The 20,670-nt window shown below is 39.9% G+C and overlaps 3 protein-coding genes across 10 annotated transcripts in view; 1 reads left to right on the forward strand and 2 right to left on the reverse strand.

Moving 5' to 3' along the window:
- Positions 1–8,233, reverse strand: part of LOC109478692 (protein cordon-bleu-like) — a 56,008-nt gene extending 47,775 nt beyond the window's left edge. For 5 of the 6 annotated variants that reach the window (XM_019780364.1, XM_019780366.1, XM_019780360.1 and 2 more), the window contains exon 1: positions 7,654–8,232. In XM_019780364.1, the coding sequence (XP_019635923.1) occupies positions 7,654–7,676 (23 nt within the window). In that variant the 5' untranslated portion in view covers positions 7,677–8,232. Of the gene's footprint in view, positions 1–7,653 lie in introns of all 6 variants that reach the window. The other variant, XM_019780361.1, reaches the window with a different exon arrangement.
- The window catches only part of LOC109478729, a 26,145-nt gene extending 15,057 nt beyond the window's left edge, over positions 1–11,088 (forward strand). The window contains exons 2-4 of one of the 2 annotated variants that reach the window (XM_019780445.1): positions 8,719–8,813; positions 9,557–9,678; positions 10,231–11,088. In XM_019780445.1, coding sequence (XP_019636004.1) covers positions 8,730–8,813; positions 9,557–9,678; positions 10,231–10,600 — 576 coding nt within the window. In that variant the 5' untranslated portion in view covers positions 8,719–8,729 and the 3' untranslated portion in view covers positions 10,601–11,088. Of the gene's footprint in view, positions 1–8,548; positions 8,814–9,556; positions 9,679–10,230 lie in introns of those variants that run through there. The other variant, XM_019780444.1, reaches the window with a different exon arrangement.
- A 328-nt stretch (positions 11,089–11,416) lies between these two features.
- LOC109478730 (sorcin-like) lies at positions 11,417–20,592 on the reverse strand. Of its 2 annotated transcripts, none has more exons than XM_019780448.1 (8): positions 20,465–20,592; positions 18,812–18,856; positions 16,408–16,477; positions 16,025–16,068; positions 14,099–14,246; positions 13,603–13,716; positions 13,044–13,102; positions 11,417–12,848 (listed from the first exon to the last, which is right to left on the reverse strand). In XM_019780448.1, exons 1-8 carry the CDS (start codon positions 20,495–20,497, stop codon positions 12,822–12,824), a joined length of 540 nt encoding a protein of 179 aa, XP_019636007.1. In that variant the 5' UTR covers positions 20,498–20,592; the 3' UTR covers positions 11,417–12,821. The 2 variants fall into 2 exon arrangements, with proteins under 2 accessions (XP_019636007.1, XP_019636005.1); XM_019780446.1 differs by lacking the exon at positions 18,812–18,856 and adding an exon at positions 18,333–18,416 and having other exon boundaries at positions 20,465–20,587.
- Positions 20,593–20,670: the final 78 nt, after the last annotated feature.

The raw sequence follows: 20,670 nt of genomic DNA on the forward strand, positions 1-20,670 counted from the left end.
TCTGATTTGACAAAAAAAAAAAAAATTTAGATTCTTTTCCTGAATCAACTGAAAAATGCTCATGTTTTGCCCCCAACAGTTGAGGAAAGTCCTTTTCTTCCTAGTTGTTACAGTTTTCCCATCTATCATTGCAGTGGTTTGATTAAAAGTTCAAAATTCAATGTTTAAATTTTAACCCAGCCTTTTGTGTTGACTTCATGGCTCATTTCGTAGCATTTAAGCCTATAATAGGATGCCTAGACCTTGTTTTTTTTTTTTTCGCCCTGTCGCTTCATATTTTTTCGGAAAAAATCCGAGAACCAACAAATTAAATTGGTGTGGCCTTATGTGTACTTAGTATGAAAAGCAGGGTCAATGACCTGTATTGACCAGTCACCTCTTCCTGATTAGCGTCACACCAAAGATAACCTTCTCCCCTCTGGAATGTACAAAGCAACCAATACGATTGATTTTCTCTTTTAAAACTAATTGACATGGTATAAAACAATCAAAGATTTAACCTTGCAGCAGTTAGACACTTAACACCTGATAGCAATGTTGCTGACCGCATCATAAAAAAAAAGAATCTGTGTACTCCTTTTAGTTTACAACTCTTGTTTGATGTCACCGCCTCAAATATTAGCTGTACAACATTTGTTACGTCACGGCTTGTTAGATGCCAATTCAGGGAAACCTTTAACAGATTGGGGCTAAGCAAATTGGCATTTCAAGTTTCGGGCTATTGACCTGTCTCAAGTATAGAAAACAACATACAATGTGTAAAATAAACCTTGTAGAAAACAATGTTTTTTGGAGATTCTTGTTCAAGACAGCGTATTCCAGTACGGAAATTTTTTTGTCATGCTCTCTATTTCTAACAAGTTATTAGATTTTTTATTAGACCACACCAATTTAATTTGTTGCTTCTCGGATTCGCCTCTTCATTTTTTTCTGATTTGCAAAAAAAAAAGATTCTGGTTCTGAATCAACTAAAAAATGCTCATATTTTACCCCCATATTGGTTTGATTAAAAGTTAAAAATTCATTGTTTAAATATTGACCCAGCCTTTTGTGTTGACTTCATGGCTGCTTTTGTAGCATTTGGGGCTATAATAGGATCCATAGACCTGTTTCTATTTTTTTTTCGCCCTGTCGCTTCATATTTCTTTTGAAAAAATCTGAGAACCAACAAATTAAGTTGGTGTGGCCTTATGCCACACAAACAATGAATTCAGGGGACTATTTAAACAACAGGTGTTACACCATGTGATCAGGTACAAGTACCATTGGAGTCACGTTTTATGACCAAACAACTTCTTCTTGACCCACATACAGCAATACTGCGCCAACAGGGTAGCTGGTCACTCAGAGTTCACTTGTCCATTGGATGACAAATCACGTAGAATGTCGTACAAGTTTTCTTAACTTTCGCAAAAATTTCCTGGGCTTACGACAGAAAAAAAATAATTTTAAGGCATAAATAAATTTTCAAGAATCGATGCGACTGGCTGCTACTAGTACTAGAACTTCCGAAATTAACTATTATAATAGTGTGTATGTATGATGATGGCAAGGTCTTAAAATTTGGGGCACTTTACACATTATGGCTGTGTACCATACTCCCATACTACATATTATAATTTATATACAACTATGTGGATATAGGCAACTCTCCAAGCAGAGGTTGATGGGGGAAGTTCGTTACCTTTTTATATATGGCCCTTTTTTTGTCGCTACCCCCACCTTGGGTCGCACAAGGACCTTCTCTGGCCAATTTGATACTGTCTTTTTGCCACCGTAGGATCTGCTTGGAGATTAGATATGGGCTGGGTCAACGTGGGTGTGTACTGTGTAATGAAGAAATTTCCCAGTTGGGTGCACACCCTCTTCAAACCTATAGAAATATGCAAGTTGTACTCATGACTAAACCAGCCACTTCAGCAATGCAGCCTTTCCGGTAACGAGGTTTCTATTTGAGCAGGGTCCGTCTGCCTAAGTGGTTAGTTTGCAAAAACACATTTACACTGTACGTATACGTAACCTCTATAGTATTGGCATTGCTGTGTAGGATATAGCTCCAATCTCCAAGCAGATATGGGAAGAAAATCAAAATGTATTCAGACTGGCTGGGCATTTCAGACAGCCACTTCCCCAACATTACAATTTTCTACCTTAACAATAGGAGTTCAATCTACAACTTAAGTTCTAGTAACACCCTCTAACTTAGAGATTAGGCTTATCAATATATAAGTGGTATACTATATAACTGGTCAGAAAACTTTTTCCACCCAACATCTGCTTGGATTTGCAGCCACTATAATGATGTCACAACTAGAGTATCCAGGAATCAACAATCAACATAGACATTTTAGACATTTTGTCAGAGCCACTCTTTGAATTTTCTAAATAGCCTTATGCATCTAATGCAATACTTTTGGAAAGTGAGTTCGAAAAGAAACTAGTCAATTTCTATATTCCCGCATATCAAATCAAATCTTAACAGAGAAGCCTTTTCATTCGGAGAAATTTTGCAGCTCCCCCCTCCGTTGAAAATGGAACTGCCCTGATGAGATCATACCAGTATATACCACATTCGCACATTGCCACCACACATAGATAAACTTCGAACCACAGAAAATGTTTTATACATACATCTAACAAACCTTAAAAACATCAAATCCAGAAAACAGGATTACCTAAAGCTCAAAACATAACTAGTTGCAGCAGATAGAATTTCATTCCAAGGGCCTCAAAAATAATGAGAAATTCTAAACCGGATTGAAACTAACAGACTGTGAGGGCAAAAATCCCTGGTTGGGCATTCATCAAAGACCAGACAAAGTGACCTTGTCAGCACTAATGGAGGCAAATTGATTGAATTACACAATACGCTATTGCTGAAATGCTTGCTCTCAGCAGAGTATTTAGCTATTGTTTCTGTGAGAGGGATATAGCCAGATAATACAAGGTGCTGAGAGCTGCTACAGTCAAGTTATATATATATTAATTATACCTTTAATTTTTTTTTTCCCAAGTTCCCATAGACTTAGCAGTCATAGGCAAATTTGTACAAATAAACTGTACAGATTTTGTATCAGTGGTACAAATATAATAAGATTGAACCAGCACTCTTACCTTAGGAAATACTAATGTTTTTGTTGATTGACAAACAAAATCAGCTTCAACAGTTCAAGATTTGACAACAAAATTTCACTATTTCTGTTTGAATTATAACTCCTTTTCTTTTATCACTTTTCTTTGAGTTTCCAAGACAACCATCAGAAAGGAGAATTCAAATCTTAGATATGTATTTCTCCGAACAGCGGCTGAAAGCAAAGCTTTACTTGCCAGAATTCTGCATGCAGTTCCTAGAACTACTCTCAGCAGTGGCACAGCCAAGCCCTTTCACCAAAATGTCAGGATTAACATAAAATGACATTGACTGAACGTATAGCGCTGTACTCAGCGACGAAAAACATGAATAAATCCATTCATCAGTCAATTGCATGACCAGCGAACAAAGAAACAATACAATAAACATGCCATGTAAAGGCAAAAGATAATAAGTGAAACCTATCAACGCTTTTATGATACAATCACAACACAACAATTAAATGTATCTTCTCGCTGGACTTTGTTTGTCAGTTGAACTTATAAACTTACCTTTCCATTTTCAACTGTGACAACAACATTTCTAGATTTACGGCAAGCAGAGGAAGCAAAGGGAAAAAGATGTTGCAGCTTCAGTGTCAAGATCAGTCTGAAATTTTTGATGATTATTTCTAAATATATAACACTGAAGCCGTACCCTGAAGTTTCACATCCATGTGCTAAAATGTTGTCCCTCCCAAAACATTATACAGGACCGCATACCGTGTCCACGCCAAAAACAAACAGTTGATCCACACCCTCTTACACTGTAACAACACGGAAGAGATTTTAACTCGCTCGAATGCCATCCTTGTTACAATGTTACTTTTATGTCTGCTTGGATAGTAACTGGCATATTTTTGTCCAGAACTTGAAATGCATGTCTCTGGATGCATGTGTATGTGGGTAAGAGTCCAATAGGAAATTGTAGCTATTGTATAATACCGGTATGGATTTTTATTTGTTGTATAGATTGTCACCAGCTATAACTTGAAAAAAATACATATATAATCTATAAAGTTCCAAATATATATTATTGGACAGAAAGGGAAAGAGGTAATTCAGCCACTGGTATGCAGAAAAAATTATTTCAACTAAAGCCATGCCTTTAAATTTCTATCTGAAATGACCTCCATGCACCATGTTCTTGTCTGCATCTAATATTCCTCAGTGATAGTACCAAATGCATATTTTTCATAAGCACAATCAGCTACTATACATATATTTACAATAAAAATGCCTACATTTGGTAGCATCTTGGAAGAAGTGAATAAAGACAAACAATTCCATGACTTGGCATTCTGTCTAGGGGTGCATACCGGTTCACTGGACTTGGATCCGGACTTGTAAGAATGTTTAGGTTCAAGTCCAAAAAAACCTAAAAGTCAAGAACCGAGTCCGGACTTATTACCATAAAAGACCATTTCACATACCCCTTTTGTTTCCAAACCACCTAAAACCTTCCGTACACTGCAAAATCTTTGCTGCAAAATGAAGAAAACATTGCCATCGGGCATTGTCAAGTACCGGCCTCCATGTTAGGTGGCCAAAGTTGCACCCAGACAACACTAAGATTGGCAACATGCAATTCTGTATGTTCCATGGGTTTAGGTCCGGACTTACAAGTCCGGACCTGAACCTAAACCTCTGGACTCGAGTCCGGACCTAAACCTGAAAATTGGTTTAGGTATGCACCACTAATTCTGTCCAAAATAGAGCTAAAAGCTGATGACAAAGCTAGAAATATCTGCTATTGTGACGCATGCGGGCATTCAGTCATGTCCCACCAGGGACTACTGAATATCCATTGTCCCAATCCCAACAGATGGTCTACTTCTGATGACAACCAATTGTTCTATTGAAACTCATGATTGAAACTCCTTGATTGAAGTACTACTATTCTGAGTGTTAGTGAAGAGCAAGAAGTGTGTGTGTTTTTTTCATTCTTCAATTGAAACAGATTTTTTAAAAGCCATATTGATGATAAAAACTGCAACTATGCTTTTGGTTCATCAATTTTTCACAACACTTAAATTGTAATCTTCAAGACTTTCAACATTCCAGTATTTGTTGAAAATGTTATTAATTCTGAGTGTTGATGCAAGTGACTTTATAAACAAGTCTGAAGATTTTACATATAGCCTTTGTCAATGATAATGATTTGTCAAATGAACATAAATATAAAATGAAACACCCCTATACCTCTTTCAGACAACAGGAGACCCTCCAGAGACATTCTATTTCTATACACTATAATACACAATCATACTAGCTTGTCTGAGGGTCAGCATGGGGGATCCTGGCAAATTTAGGTCAACTTATCTGGGCCACATACCAATTCATTTTCTTAATTCTCAAACATTGTTACGCAAGAGGACAACATGATATGAGAGGTGTGATTATAACTTTAATCCCAGTACATTCACTCCCGAGTAGAACTATATTCATCAAGGTTCAGACTACAATCCTGGTTTTTTTTTTACAGTTCAACATTAGTTCTAGGTGTGATTTAATGTCCAAGCAGAGGTTGGTAGAGAAAATTATGGCCTTCTTATCATATCCCCAATTTTCACTCCCATTTCTTTTTCTGCCGGAGGGAGGGTCTGCATGGGGGATCCTGGCAACTTTACTCTTCTTTCTACTCTTTCCAGACTCCTCCCAAAGCCTGGTAGAGGCTAGGGGTAATTAGGGTGGCCAGAGCTGTGTCTAATCCATATCACCCAGCAGGTGCACAGGAAGCACTGATTACAACAATCAGGAACAGGTGGCCGGCCCACTCCTGGTGTCACAACTACTTATCAGCTGACAGATCCCACCCCTGTCTATATCCTGTCAATCAAAATTATCAGCCAATGGTGCAAAGTTGTCAATCATTTCATTATGGAGACAACGCCTTATCTTGTGATAAAAGTCTCAAACTCGCAGTTTTATCCTAAAGCTTTTGTTTATAAAAACACTATTGATGTGATAGCCAAACAATGTGGTAATTACACTAAAACGGGCAACATCAGTTGTTACTAATGCTAAAGTACTAGTAGTCAAGTGTCCAGTATGTAAACTGTTAATGCCTTTTTTGACATTCGGAGCACTTCAGAATAAAAACAGTGTCATCTGCAAGGGTCCAGAGGTATTTAGCTTAGGGGGTAAAGGATCTGGCAGTGCTACTGGTAGCTGAAAAAAGGTTGGTTTTGAAAAGAGTATTTCATGTGAAGAAAAGTCGCATCGTACTAACAAATGTATGTACTAGCCACACACAGCTACTACCTGGTATGTGACATTATTTGGGCTACAGCAAATGATGCATGACATCAACCAAAATCAATGTAAATCATGTAAATGTTACGGTCGCTGCAGTAACTTTGAAAGGACAAAAGAAGTACAAACCCAGATCCCATTAACTTAAGTACAAAGGTCAAAGGTGTGGCAATTTTCTCAAGATGACGTAAAATGCACTTACAGTTAGCAACCTAACCCACTTTTCATAACCTATCTATGAACATAGTACCTGTATCAAAATAGCAAATATCAGACTAGCAGGAGCCTGACAGATAATGTTATAATGTTTAAAAAATCATCTAAAAAAAAAGTAGCCTCTGTTGTATCAAGTATAAACCTTTAACCTCGTTGGTTGTACTTGCATGTACATAATGGTAATGGTTAACCACTAATAGATACAGAGAATACACATCCTGTATTTATGACGTGCTACATATGTTGACTTCCTGTACTTGACCAGGGGAACTCCCCCACTCAACTCGCTCATCGATCCTAACATTCTGCTACAGTACAAATGTTCATGTAGATATGACTTTTGATAATCACAGGGTTATAGGGCTTGGATATTATAACGTTTATATGTCACTTTTCAACTGTGACAGCTGTGAAGGCATTGCCTGGGTGCCATGTGAGTTGGTTTACCGTAGTTCCCATACTCGCTTCTTTGCAAGCCGCGGTAAAACAACCATGTAACAGTTACCAGAATGGCACCCAGGCTACCTGAGGCAAACTTTATATCAAACCCCACCCACATACCTTAACACGTACCCAAGGCCATAACTATTCATGATTAAATTTGTTTGAGTTAGACCAGATTTAAGGTTTATCTTTCATTAAGGTTGAAGCTAAGGAACACAAGATGGGAGACGTAAGAAGGGGTTTACCACTAAGGTATCAAGTATCACATATAAATAACTGTAACGTTATCCTGCAACAATTCATTTCAAACTTGTTGTTGTGTTTGAAATTGACAAGCTTACAAGTCTCGATCTTGACCAGTGTAAGCTTTCAAACTTAAGTCGCACCTGGAGTCTTGATGTATGTCTTAAAGGATGAGTTGAGAGTCTTGAGACAGGTGATCACAAATAAAACACCTGTCGAGAGTGAACTTGGCCACTCAGGTAACGGTATACCGGAACACCTGTACATTATTGTCAACACCACAATGCCGCATTCCTACAATTCTTTGCACCATCCGCAATATCCTGTCCTACATTTTTTTTTCTTTTTAACAATAGATTGGCTTACCTTGGTACAACGGGGGCTTCCATGTTTCAATATGATTCCGCTACAAGTTGTGGATATCCGGGATGTATTATAACGGTCTTTATCGTGCGTGTTCAGCAGTTTTCTGGGCGGTCCTCATACCGTGCTGGGTCCGGGAGAAATTCTGATGGTCCTTACGGTGTCTCCGAACCTTTTCCTCTCGTGCATGTGTCCTGACAGTAGTCCACGGAGCTTCTACGAGCCTGTTTCGTTAGAAGTACGCGGGAGGTGTCCCCACACGTCCGGGGTGGTCGAGGGAAGCAGTACCGGGTGTGCAGTCCACTAGTCCCCCCACACCGTACCGCTAGGAAATCACTTGTGTCGGTCCCACTTTGTTCTCCGTCGCGCCCCACCCAACGACTGAAAAATCTGGCCGCCACAATATTCGTCGGATTTCTATACACCTAACACCCTTCCCCTTGCAGGGAAAAGCAGGGATATGGCTGGAACCGGCTGTAGCGCCGGGTTTGGTGAGATGACGGTGGACTCGGCATGAAGCATAACTCGCTACGATGGCAACGTCTGTCCTGGGGGTGTCCTCGATTAGGAGGTCTGCTAGGGGTCTTCATGAAGTTTTCCTGGATACTCCTTTATTTTTTTCCTTCCAATTTGTCGGTAAAACTCGATAAAAAGACCCAATATCTACCTAGAAAGAACTATTTACCATACAGGAGGTGGAACGGGTTATCAACCCTTTACCGGAGGTGATAAAATTTCACGACGAAAAGATACTCAGGAAAACTACATTCATAGCCTCGTAAGTGATAGTACGTTGATCACGTGACCAGGTGTGTTTACGTTTTTAACTTGTTTTTGAAACTTACAGTTTATGAAAAGCAATCTCTTTTCAACAGATTTGAACACACGACCGATTGCAGGCCAGTGTAGGAAGCATGAGTATTCAACAGATGATGAATATGCAGAGAAGAAAATAATACCACGTGATCAAATGACGTTTCCAATATGGCCGCCCCCTAAAAAATTAAAAATTTTCTTTTTCTTCAATTTATTTCGTCCTATGCCTCAATATGGCTTCTGCTTTTCCAGAAGACAGCCAAATGGATGATGTATTCGATGAAGAAACTGGAGAGGACGTGGTTCGGGCCAGAGACTTTGAGAGGATGAAAGAATCGCGTGTAAAAGTCAGTATTTCGTGAAGGGGGAGGGGGGCATAAAAGAATGTGTAGTCTGCTAGCTATATATTTCAATGCCATTCACGACAATTAGTCTACTGCTGCATGACTGATATCATTTCTAGCATCTGCATGATGTAATTGTTTCAGGCCTTGACTTATATAACTGACTTGTGGTCGTATTAGATGTAACATGTGTTTCCTTTTTGGAAATCTGACATTCCTAGTGTTGCATAATTATGTTACATACAAATCTAGTCAGGGTAAAGACTCCATGTTAACCCTTGTCCTGCAGAGCGCAAAATTTGTCGTTCTGCACATACAGTACCATCTATATAGCACCCTGGGGATATTTCTCGTGCAACGCATCACACCGCACCGAAACGCAACGAATGCGGAAGTAACTATGCCACTGCAGGGCAAAAAAAATTTGGGGGTCTATGATCTAATTAAGACATGAAATTATTGAAAAATATTGTGCCAGGAATGTCAGCAGGACAAGGGTTAAGGACATGTTAAAATAAGCGACAATCATTCTAGAGATCATGATTGTAGTCTCTATCAACAGGAACTCTGATCACACATATACTATAACAGTTATATCATTTAATTTTTAACAACAAATGACCAATCACATAACGGTTTGCCCTTTTTCATAAAAAGCACTAAAATGATGCCACCATCCAATATTTCTCATTTGTTCTACCACTAATAATTTCACAGACATCATTATTTGTTTCTTGCCCTCACAGCAAGGCTACCGAGATGGGATGTCAGACGGACGACTGTCCTCCCTCCAGGAGGGGTTCAACAGGGGGTACAGTGAGGGGGTCGGCCAAACTCTGCAGCTCGCAAGACTCAGGGGGCTTCTTTGGTGAATACTTCACGTTTCACATTCTATTGTTACCAGCACAAGAACTCAGCTGCATATAAATACACATAAGGCATGCATCAACCTGAGAGTTACACATAACACAGCCTTGCAATGCAGCTTTTACACCTAGTCCAATGCAGCATGCCACAATGACATGTAACTTTTTGACCTCCACTTCAACTTTTGATCTGTATTAATTTTGAAATTGGAACCGTACTATTGAATGTCATTCATATTTTTCTCCACCACACTGATTGTGACATGTTTTGTTGTGTATATACATGTGTACTGGGCTCCCTTGAAATCAACCTTTAGTTTAAATTAGAATCAAGTCAAAGCAGCTACCAAGTTGTCTCACCAAAGTACATGTATGTGTGAGTCCCAAATAAAGACAGATACAAACTCTAGGCCAGAAAGGTATGTTCAAAAGTCTGACAGGAAGAAAATAATAATTGTTAGCTAATCATATGTGTGTCAAGGCTATTTATGCAGCTGTTTTCTGTTGATTAGATGATAAAATATGACATTGATCTGTTGACTCTTGTTTTTCAGTGGTCTTCTGACATACCACATGGCGAAGGAAGGCACCGCGTTTAGCGATCAGATCGTGAGTGCAATCAAGCTGCTGATCATGGAGCTGTCCTCCGTGGAGAACACAGGGCTAGACTCGCAATCCCATGGTGCATCAGGCATGGCTGACGACCTGGCCCTGGAGATGCAAATGATGCAGCTTCAAACCGACCAATCAGGAGGCAGCTCTGAGGGAACTGGTCTGACCGGGTTGTCTCCAGAAGATGAGCAGAGGAGGAGACAAGAGATCGTGTTCCTGTCATTTCAAAGAAGATGTGCGGAGATCCTAAGAGCCATTGGATGGGAGGATGGCTTGATCGAACAAATTCTGACGCTTCAAATTCCTCAATAGAATGTACAATCACAGACACAGTAAACTAAAAGATGTTCATTAATTTGTTAATGAAGACATAATTTTGCTTCAGAAAGCTTTGCAGAAAGGCTAATACCTAATTTATTAAGGTATGTTTAAACACTGCCTGCCACGGCCAAAATGTTGAAAAGTCTGACTTGAATTTTTGGCTTGTATTACTAACGGGTATATATATATTATTTATTGCAGATTTGTATGCGCATATGCCAACAACTGTTTGCTTCACATACTAGTAGTAACAAGATAGTATAAGGTTATTACCAGCAAAGAAGGAAATGAAGAAGAAATGATGATTATGGGACAGTAAAATATGTAAAATCTAGTTCTACATATTGTTAGCAATGCTTTGTGTATACATGTTGCATGAGTCTTGCATGCTATCAATTCACTGTATACTTCTTCAACAGAAAAAGAGTTTATATAATAATGTATTTAACAGTGTGAAATTAAAGTTTATCAAAATGTAATCATTCGTTCGCATTTTATGACTGATGACTTAACATGACAATCTGCGTTTGGTGCACCACCGCCTCCTTCTGGAATGAAGTAGAACTGCAGAATACCGTCTGGGAAAGATTCTGGGGAACCATAGCCAGGATACCAAACTTATTTCAGCCACTTGTCCTCTCCACAAATACGATAAAAGAGATCCGGCAGCTAAGATAGGTCTGGTAACCAGGCTAGGGGAACCAATCCATTTCTTTTTAAATTAGGAATTCATAATCTCCGATGATATTGTACATTTTCTCAAATAGTGTCTATGCAATACACAGGTAACTCACTCAGATTCACACATCCATGATGGACTCCACTTTATTAACCTAATCTGTGTAGTTTCCTGTATCCAGTGAAGCAAGTTGCAATGATTTTGACAAGAATCCAACCAAGAAATCAGCCAATTACATTCATGATTCCACAGGTAGGGACCAAAGTCTAGCTTTCAACAACTTGCAATGTAACACCAGCTACCATTGGCTAAAAGTACAATGTCTACATAACTGTTGTCTCTTCAATATCACCCAGTGAACTGTAAGCCTTCATCTTCTTCCATTTTAATGCAATCTTCCTGTGCCAAAATTTTCATCAAAGATGTGTTCATGGTAGAAAACAACAATCCAGTATCCTAGATGCTGTCTTGTTTTGATCTCCAAGCAGATGCAGGGTTACACTTAGTAAGACATAAGCAGAATCCCAGATCTGCTTGGAGTTTTATTCTAATGTCCACTACAAAGCTTAATAAGAAGACAAACATAGGGCTATGTAATCAACCAACTATATGACAATACTATATTTCATAGACCTACATAAGATACTTCCTTGCATTTCCTGATAAAAAAGCTACAGTCACTAGAGTCAAGAACAAAGAATACAATCATATGGTGATAAATTCAGAGAAAGACATGTTCGGGCACATGTTAAAACAGTAGATTACTATTACTATGCATGGGCACATTTGTACCTTAACTTCTGGTGAACCTGAAAGTGTACATCCAACAAACTTTTATGTATCTTCACTAACTCACTGACACTGTTTTACATATTGGTGTCCTCATATGTTTCTGAAGTTGCCAGGACACATTGTCGAAAAGTTTTGACACTTAACACAAATCTTGTAACACCTACATGTATTTTACTCTCCACAATGATATACTGACAAAAAATACTTAATATGATAGTTTTTATCTGTACCTGGCATGGGAGTGACAAAGCTGCCATGATATAATATGTAGAATTCTGAATGTTTAAAACCTACTTGCCTACCAAAATCTTGTAAAAGTAGGCCATCCCAAAATGCATTAAGTTAGTCTTGGCTAAATATCATGTTGATACCAATAAGGTTAGAAATAAATTTCTTGCGCCAAAAGCGGTCCGTCATGGGAGAATTTTTTAAGTTGAAGTCCATAATTATTGTCTGAAACTGGCCGATATTAATACCTTCCATGTATGTTTCCTTCAATTTCACTTCACATTTGTGCAAACTACATTTTGAATATGACTCCACCAATCAGTGATGTGTTTCTTGTCATGTGACACAAAAGGACCATTGAGTCATTCCAAACTTATTAGTCACCAACATCGAACATCACTGGCTTACAATATAATTATTCTACAGCAGTTTAATAAAGCTAATTAACCTAGCAAGCTGTGGACAGAGGCAAAACGTTGCATCTCTTCTTGACTTGGCAGTTGTCTCTTTTCCTTAGATACACAGAGTACACTGCAGAAACTGTAAAATATATAATATAGGTCAGATTATTTGTGCATAGTATTTGACTTAACATTCTTGTAAGCATGTTACAAATAAATCACTGATATGTTGCTTATAAATATGTATGCTGTAAATCTTGAGATGACTACATTAATTTCATTTTTGCAGTTTTTGCGCTGCCCGTGAATATACACATTAATTTCCATATCTTACATCATCGTACTGGAACGTACACATTCCCTGCTGGGCCTGGTCACGTCGACGGAACGCATCTGGAATGGGAAACAGACAACATTAGCAGCAGGTAAGCAGTGTTCTAGGCAGCATGGAATTTTTTATTGTCATCTCAGTTTTGCTTCGCATTCTAATGCTGGTATTTCCTGCATTTTGAGGAGCTAACTTTTCTTACATATCTCTTTCCATATCTTTGCAAGCCGATTTTCGTCTGTCAAAGATGACAGATTGGGCAAAATATTTACCCATCATGAGCATCAAAATTCTGTCAAACAATGGAAAAATGGATGCTGGCTAGAACACTATGTAAGAGAAACAGCTATAATCTAGTACGCAACTCAAGGTGTGCATGTGCGATGTGATGTGTTGTCAATAAACATTGATGTGATACTAGTAGCCCCTGGCACATGGTTTAATAGGGGCCTTAAACTTTGACATTTATCCATAGTGCATCCCACTGTCAGCTACCTACATTTACATATTCTAAATACAACTTACTACTGATTAAAAAGCCAAAAGCAAAACTCTGTCCACAGACCTGTGAGGGCCCTGAGACGCACAGCGCAGGCAACAAAGTCGTCAAAAGTGATCTGCCCGTTCTTGTTGTACCTCTTCATCAGCACGTTTATAGTCTGGGGATTTAGGTTGTATCCTGAAAGTACATGGATGATTAAAATATTAGTAGGATGCAACAACCATGTAGCAGGAAATAACATGTCATGGTACAACAGTGTAACTGTGAGATTTCAGTTGCTACCAATTCGACCTTCCCGTCAGTCTGCGGTTATGCCATTTCCCCCTCACTTCCTGTGACTCTACTGTATTCAAATACTAGTAAATATGGACACAAAAGCAAAATGAAAGCAACAAAAACAAAATCTGTTTGGAGGTACAAATTTAGATCCAACACAAAGAAGTTCTCTCACCTAGAACTTTGTGTTGGATCAAAAGTTTTAACTGTAAACATGTAACTACCAACACAGATGAACTTTCATGATAAAAACTAAACCTCCATACAAGGTTAAAACACCCACCCATCCCATGGACACAGGTGGCCAGTTCCTGAGCATTGATGAAGCCAGTCCGGTCCATGTCATACTGCATGTAGATGGTACGCCATCCATTCAGAGCTGCCCACAGCTCCTTGAACTCATTGAACCCCATCTTCCCACTGAAATCACGCTGAAGGAAATGTCAAGGAAGCTCTGATTTGTAATGTTCACTTTCAGCAATTAATGTACCAATCAGTATTGGTGTGTTGGAACATGTTCATAATTAAAGAGGGCCTGCAAGGGGGGGTCCCGACAACGCTCTACGCTGAATTCGGAAACCTCTCGATTATGCTGTACATTAAATTCCAAGTGGCTACAACGCATTACGTAGAATTAAAACGCCGAATACGCTCTACGCAAAAATATTAGAGCGGTCCGTCTACGCTCTACGTAGAATTAAAACGGCCGATTACGCTCTACGGAAAAGGGCTTGCGGGCCCCCATTAAAGGGGGATCTTCTACAGAAAAGATTGTTTCACGATAATGTCGGGACAGTCCACAGTTTTCATTCTGCATCTTCACTGGTTGAAATGAGAAATTGCCTTCAGTCTGTTTTCATTTCCAATGCATCTTGCAAGCTCCCTTAGTTATCTGACTTTACTTACAGTTTCCAAAGACAGAAAATATTGATACCTTAAAAACTGTTGAAGTGAGCTTTGTCCATCTTTTGACCTATCTTTTATAATTACATTATCTGGACTGTCCCAAAAACTTTCATCTTGATCTACAAACAGACAGTTGCTCTATTACTTATCTGTGAATTAGATTTGACTGTAAATTGAAATTGAAACAGGCTTTCGACTCCGTGGACAGGAATGCTCTCTGGCTTCTACTCAAGGCCCTAGGTGTCCCTGCCAAGCTGGTGCACCTGCTCTCTCTACTGTACTCTAACACGTCCTCCCGTGTGAAAGTAAACGGTCTACTCTCTGACAGCTTCGTCATCAAAAGCGGCGTCCGACAGGGCTGTGTGTTAGCCCCAACCATCTTTAACGTTGCGATAGACCACGTCATGGGGAGAACTGTGGAGCAGTGCAACTGCGGTGTCAGCTTTGGTGATCTCACCGTCACAGACCTGGATTTTGCCGATGATGTGGCAATCTTGGCCGAGGTACTCGAAGTCCTCCAACTTGCCCTACAGGCCATGGACACGGAAACCCAACCACTTGGGCTGATGGTCAGTTGGGAAAAGACTAAGGTACAGTGCCTTAGTGACTTCGAGGCCCCCCGCTCGGGTCCTGTGATCAACGTCCGCCAGGTTGAATCTGTAGAGCGGTTCTCGTACCTCGGCGGCACAATCACCACGGACTGCAGGAGCGACGCCGATATCCATCTCCGCATCGGCCGTGCCTCCGCTGCGATGGCTAGCCTGGACAACGTCTGGAGCAACCGGAAGCTCTCACTACAGACTAAACTCAGGCTCTACAACAGCTTGGTACTATCCATCCTTATGTACAACGCTGAGACGTGGACGTTAACAGCCACCCATGAACTCCGTGTTAACGCCTTCGACACCAGATGCCTTAGAAGACTGCTCGGCATCAGGTGGTTTGATCGAGTATCCAACGCCACCCTGCGTGACATCACCAAACAGCCTCCCCTGACCAGTAAGATACGGCTGGCCAGGCTCCGGCTCTTTGGCCATATTGCCCGGGCGGTGCCCCCCCTGGAGCCTGCTGCTCTACTGAGAGAGCCGGCCCCCACTACATGGTCCCGTCCCAGAGGCCGCCCACGACGAACCTGGTGCGATCAACTGAAGGATGATCTTCTGACTGTCTCCCTCAACCTCGACACTGCGTGGGAGGCAGCCCAGGACAGAACCACCTGGAGATCCATATGCCGAGGCGCTACGCTCCCCATGGAAGCATGCGGCCTTGAGTGAGTGAGTGAGTGAGTAAATTGAAAGGATACGTCCAGCATGGCTATCATTACACGACAGGTCTCCAGGCTGAAGGCTGCAATGACAAGAATGACAAAAAATATATATCCTGTTTTTGCCTTTTTTATCAACCTGCTACTTTTGACAACATGATAGGTGAAGAAAAGTGGCCATAGATAAGCACTGGATATCAAAAACATGATCAACAATTTCATTATACTGAAGCTTAAAAGATGCAACACAAGACTTAGTAATACACGTACTAGCATGTTAATCTTGTGTAGTAAAAGATGGCACTTATTAAATTGTTTTTGAATCTGTCACAAGAATGGCATCACTATTAGATGAATCTACACTATAGTACTGGTAAATAAACAATGAACATTAAATGTGATAGAGGAAGAATTGATCTTACGCTGGTAAGTCCCACTGAAACCAGAGTTGGTCAGGCACTGCTGCAACTCCATTGGATCAATCTGCCCATCCTACAATGGACAGTTATATAATTAGTAACACATTAGTTTAGACCTACGGACTAAACATTTACAATGTACTAAACTAAGGAATTATCATAACAGTTACTACAAAATAAAATCATTAGCTTAGAAGATGTTAGAGGTTAGAGATGGTAGCTGAGGATTTTTGATACACACAGCTAGACAGGAAATATGGGGTCTCTCATTGAATCATTGTCCTTCATTCAGTTTTTTTTTTTTTGGAAAATATATTGGTCAATGACTGTAATTTAAGAGACAAAATGCCAGTTAATACAAATACAATGTTTTTTTACTGAAATACTTTTTTGGGTAGAGTGATTCATGTAGCTAGAAAATTATCAAAACAAATGGCTTTTTTTACAATGAAATTGAATATATAATTGCATTTGTGTACAAACCACACTTTATTAAAACAGCACACAAAACAAACACATTTTACAACAGATCATGCATACATGTATGTAGCAAAGCTTTGGCAAATGGATTCCATCTTCTTTAATTTGTCTTTCAAGATTTTTTAACATCAGTTCGTGTTCGACAGATGCCATGCAGAAGCAGGGAATTTTTGCATACAACTCACCTCCTGATTAGAATGTAATGAATGAGGGAAGAACAAAAGGAGGAGTAAGACAGACACCCTTACTGTTAAGCTGTGATAGCCCTTATTAACCTTCACCCTGCTAACTGTAGCCATTGCAAAGGTATGGGGCCAACAGTTGCCGCCATAGCATGCCAAAAACTGGGAGTTTTGGGGGTCTTCAGGGTCTTTGGGAGCTTTTATGTGCTATTTTCTGATTGCATATAGACAACATAGCCGGCCTGATTGAATTACTAGTACCCCCGTTTTTGCTGACCAGAAAACAGCCGAAGACCACCAAACTCCCAGTTCTATAAGCCTGCTACGGAGGCTAGGCCAACAGGCTACTCCAGTAGGGAGAAGGTTAAATTGACCAAGGAGCATTCCATTAGAAAGGTTGTTGGGGGGGCAGCAATTTTGTCTTGAAAATCAGAAGAGTCAAAAAAGATGCAAATATGTTGATTATTTATGAAACATTTATTTTAGCTAAAGCAATGAATTCTATAAGCACCCCCATGTCAACTTTTCATAGGAATCACTAATATACAGAGGTATAGTGATGTTAATGATATAAGGAAGAAACAAAGCTGTGGTTTGTAAGAGTATAACACTTGTATCTTATCATCTTGACATCTCCTAAATCACAAGAATGAATTTTGATAATTGTATAGTGACAAAATAGAAAAATGCTTTTGAACAACTTCCTCTCACTGCCTTTTGTCCGTTAAACCACCTGTTATGTGTAAATTTGTGTAACTTTTTTTTAAAGCATCTTAATAAATCTTAAAACAGTTATTGTTTGTCTGCTTGCTTGTTTGTTTATTTGTTTGTTTATTTATTTGCTTGTTTGTTTGTTTGTTTGTTAAATGTAGGAATATTTTTAATTCCGGAACCTCGCAGCAAGAGAAAGTTGTTTCAACACTGGTCATGTCAGATTTGCAAAGACAAGTTTTAATACCAACTTTCCAAACAGCAAATCTTGTATGATGACAGAAATTAAACTCTACTGCAGAAAAAATGTACTTTGAGCTTGAACACGATGCCTAGAATGGGGGCCACATGCCTTTTCCGTAGAGTGTAATCGGCCGTTTTAATTCTACGTAGAGCATAGACAGACCGCTCTAATTCAACGTAGAGTGTAATTGGCACATTTTGCGTATAGCGTAATTTGCTGTTTGCAGGCCCCCTAGAATTAGTAGGGATTCATAAAATGTCTTTGCATGTATGAGGTTGACCAGTGTTTTGGAGTCATTGGTGGATACAAACCTGCCCTGCTACAGCTGAGAAATACCCCCACATGGGGTCCTGCGCTGGCGGCGCTCCATACGCACCATAACCTGGCTGGCCATACTGGGCATGCCCGGAGGAGACAACAACAAAGTACACATCGGATTAAAGACTGTGTCAAAGTGGTTAGTCAGTGGTGGGCTGGTCAAACTTCAAGTGATCATGGAGCAATGTGACCATGGCTTTAAATTTCTTGGTTTCAATGATGATATCAACCATATACAATTTTTTTATTATACTATAGACCAAATCAAGCAAAACAATAATCTTATTGCAAATTTTCAATGCTAATGCTAAAAAAAAGGTGAGGTTCCTCAGACACTGAATCACCTGACCTCTTTGAGTGATTTTTTGGCAATGCCTAAGGGAAGGGGCAGTTTCTCAGCCAGGTGAGATTGCTCAGAACCACCTGAAGTTGACCAGTCACAGCAGGGGGAGCAAAGTTAACCTCGACTGACCTGTCCTCCCACTGACGCGAAGTATCCCCACAAAGGGTCGCCGGCCTAACCGCCACGCCATCGCGAGACGTCCGGTAAGCAGTGGACATGCACGGGTACAGCAGTTAATTAGCAAGGGATCATGGGAAGGGGCTGCCTGTTATCCACCAGTTTCCAGCTTGAGTGCATTTCCCAATGATTGCTTCCTTGTGTAACAGTGGGGGGTTTATAGGTGCTACTAACTGATCCGGCAAATGGGTCTAGACCTTTTCGGCTGAGCGGTTAGAGCGTCTGGTTATGAAGCTCTGGTGCCCGGGAGGTCGTGGGTTCAAACCCCGGCCCGGGACCAGAAGGGTTTTTACTGGCTCATCCTGTTTCTTACAGTGGTTCCCATGCCGCCCACTGTTACACTTGCTAAAGCCACCACCGAGAAGTGGACACAAGCTGGAAAGTGTATGGATGCTTCGTGGCAGGGTCAAATCAAATGTCTAATTTAGAAAAAAAAATTGTCAGGGTTACCAATGGGAGAATTGTGGAGTGGGATTTAGGCAGCAAGCTTTTTTCCGTAATTTTTTACTGACATTAGCTGCTACAACTTAGTACAACTGGGATGAAATAAAGATTATAACCTAATATTACAAAGGTCGTCAAAATGGACTTTATGCTTCATATACATGTAAAGTGGGCTGGATTGTAATGTTGATTTTAAAATCTTCTACGCAAAAGGTTGATGGTCACAAAAAACACCCAAAAAACTGAAAATTCAAGTATTCCTGCTGTTTTCTTCACTGTGCAAGGTTGTCTGAATGCAGTTACATTTACCAGTCTACGCAAAATTGAAGCAAAAGTGGTTTGTTTTGCATTCATTTTAGTCAATGGGCTAGCTGTTACTCATTTTCAACAAGGCAGGTAAGGATAATTTTGATCTCCATGCTGCACCCACTGACAAATAATAAAGCTGCATGAAAAAAAGCAGAACAAATCAACTTTCAATTCCTGAAATGAAACATACATAGCTGCAATGGCAAAAACAAGAAGTGGTACTGTTTCCTCATCACCATCAGTACCATAACTAGTTGACCTTAGGAGCAGCACAACTTCTTTAAAGCCAAAATTTCAGCATTAAAATATCATTAACATGGCACATGTTTTGCCATCCCTTCTGCACATCATGTCAAGAAACATTCAGTTACATGTAACACTATTACCAACCATCAGTGCAACGTATTCAAGGATAAATATGCTCCTAATTCAATAGAACTTATAGTATACTAGTAACCTTTGTGCCAGAGTATCGAATTTCTGAAACTGAAGAAGACCTTGTTTGTCACCCTTTTAGTGGCCCCACCCACCTTCTTTGTGCTTTGCTATTACCCGTAACCATGATTATATATCATTGGATTTAAACCTAAAAAGTCATACTTTGGCACGATTAGATAGCAGAAACGATTGACATACACGTTATGTAAAGCTATATTGAGATACATCCTTTTCCATTTCACATTTTGAAGCAAACATGTAGCGACCACCTAGTGCACCTGTTCAACCACCCTCCCCATAATTTTTTTTCCAAAACTCCATATAGTTCGGCTAAGTTGTCCTCTTTTGACGCATTTAGCGGCAAAAGTACAGAACGGTATTGTGGTATACAAAGCTCACGGCAGTTAGACTTACAGCTTGCTGTCCTGGGTAGCCTGGGTAAGCCATTCTAACAGAATTTGCGGAGTGCGAACGATCACCAAGTTTGCAAGTCGACAAGCTGCAGCAGAATGCGGAAGTAAAATTCGGAGCAGTGACGCTTACCCACAATCCTTTGCGTTCCGATATTTTCCTGCACTTCTCATTCCGCTCAGTAGAGGGCGGTTCTGCAAAATCTTTAA

The sequence above is a fragment of the Branchiostoma belcheri genome, unplaced genomic scaffold, assembly GCF_001625305.1.
Source record: "Branchiostoma belcheri isolate BF01 breed outbred unplaced genomic scaffold, Haploidv18h27 scaffold45, whole genome shotgun sequence".
Taxonomy (NCBI): Eukaryota; Metazoa; Chordata; class Leptocardii; order Amphioxiformes; family Branchiostomatidae; genus Branchiostoma; species Branchiostoma belcheri.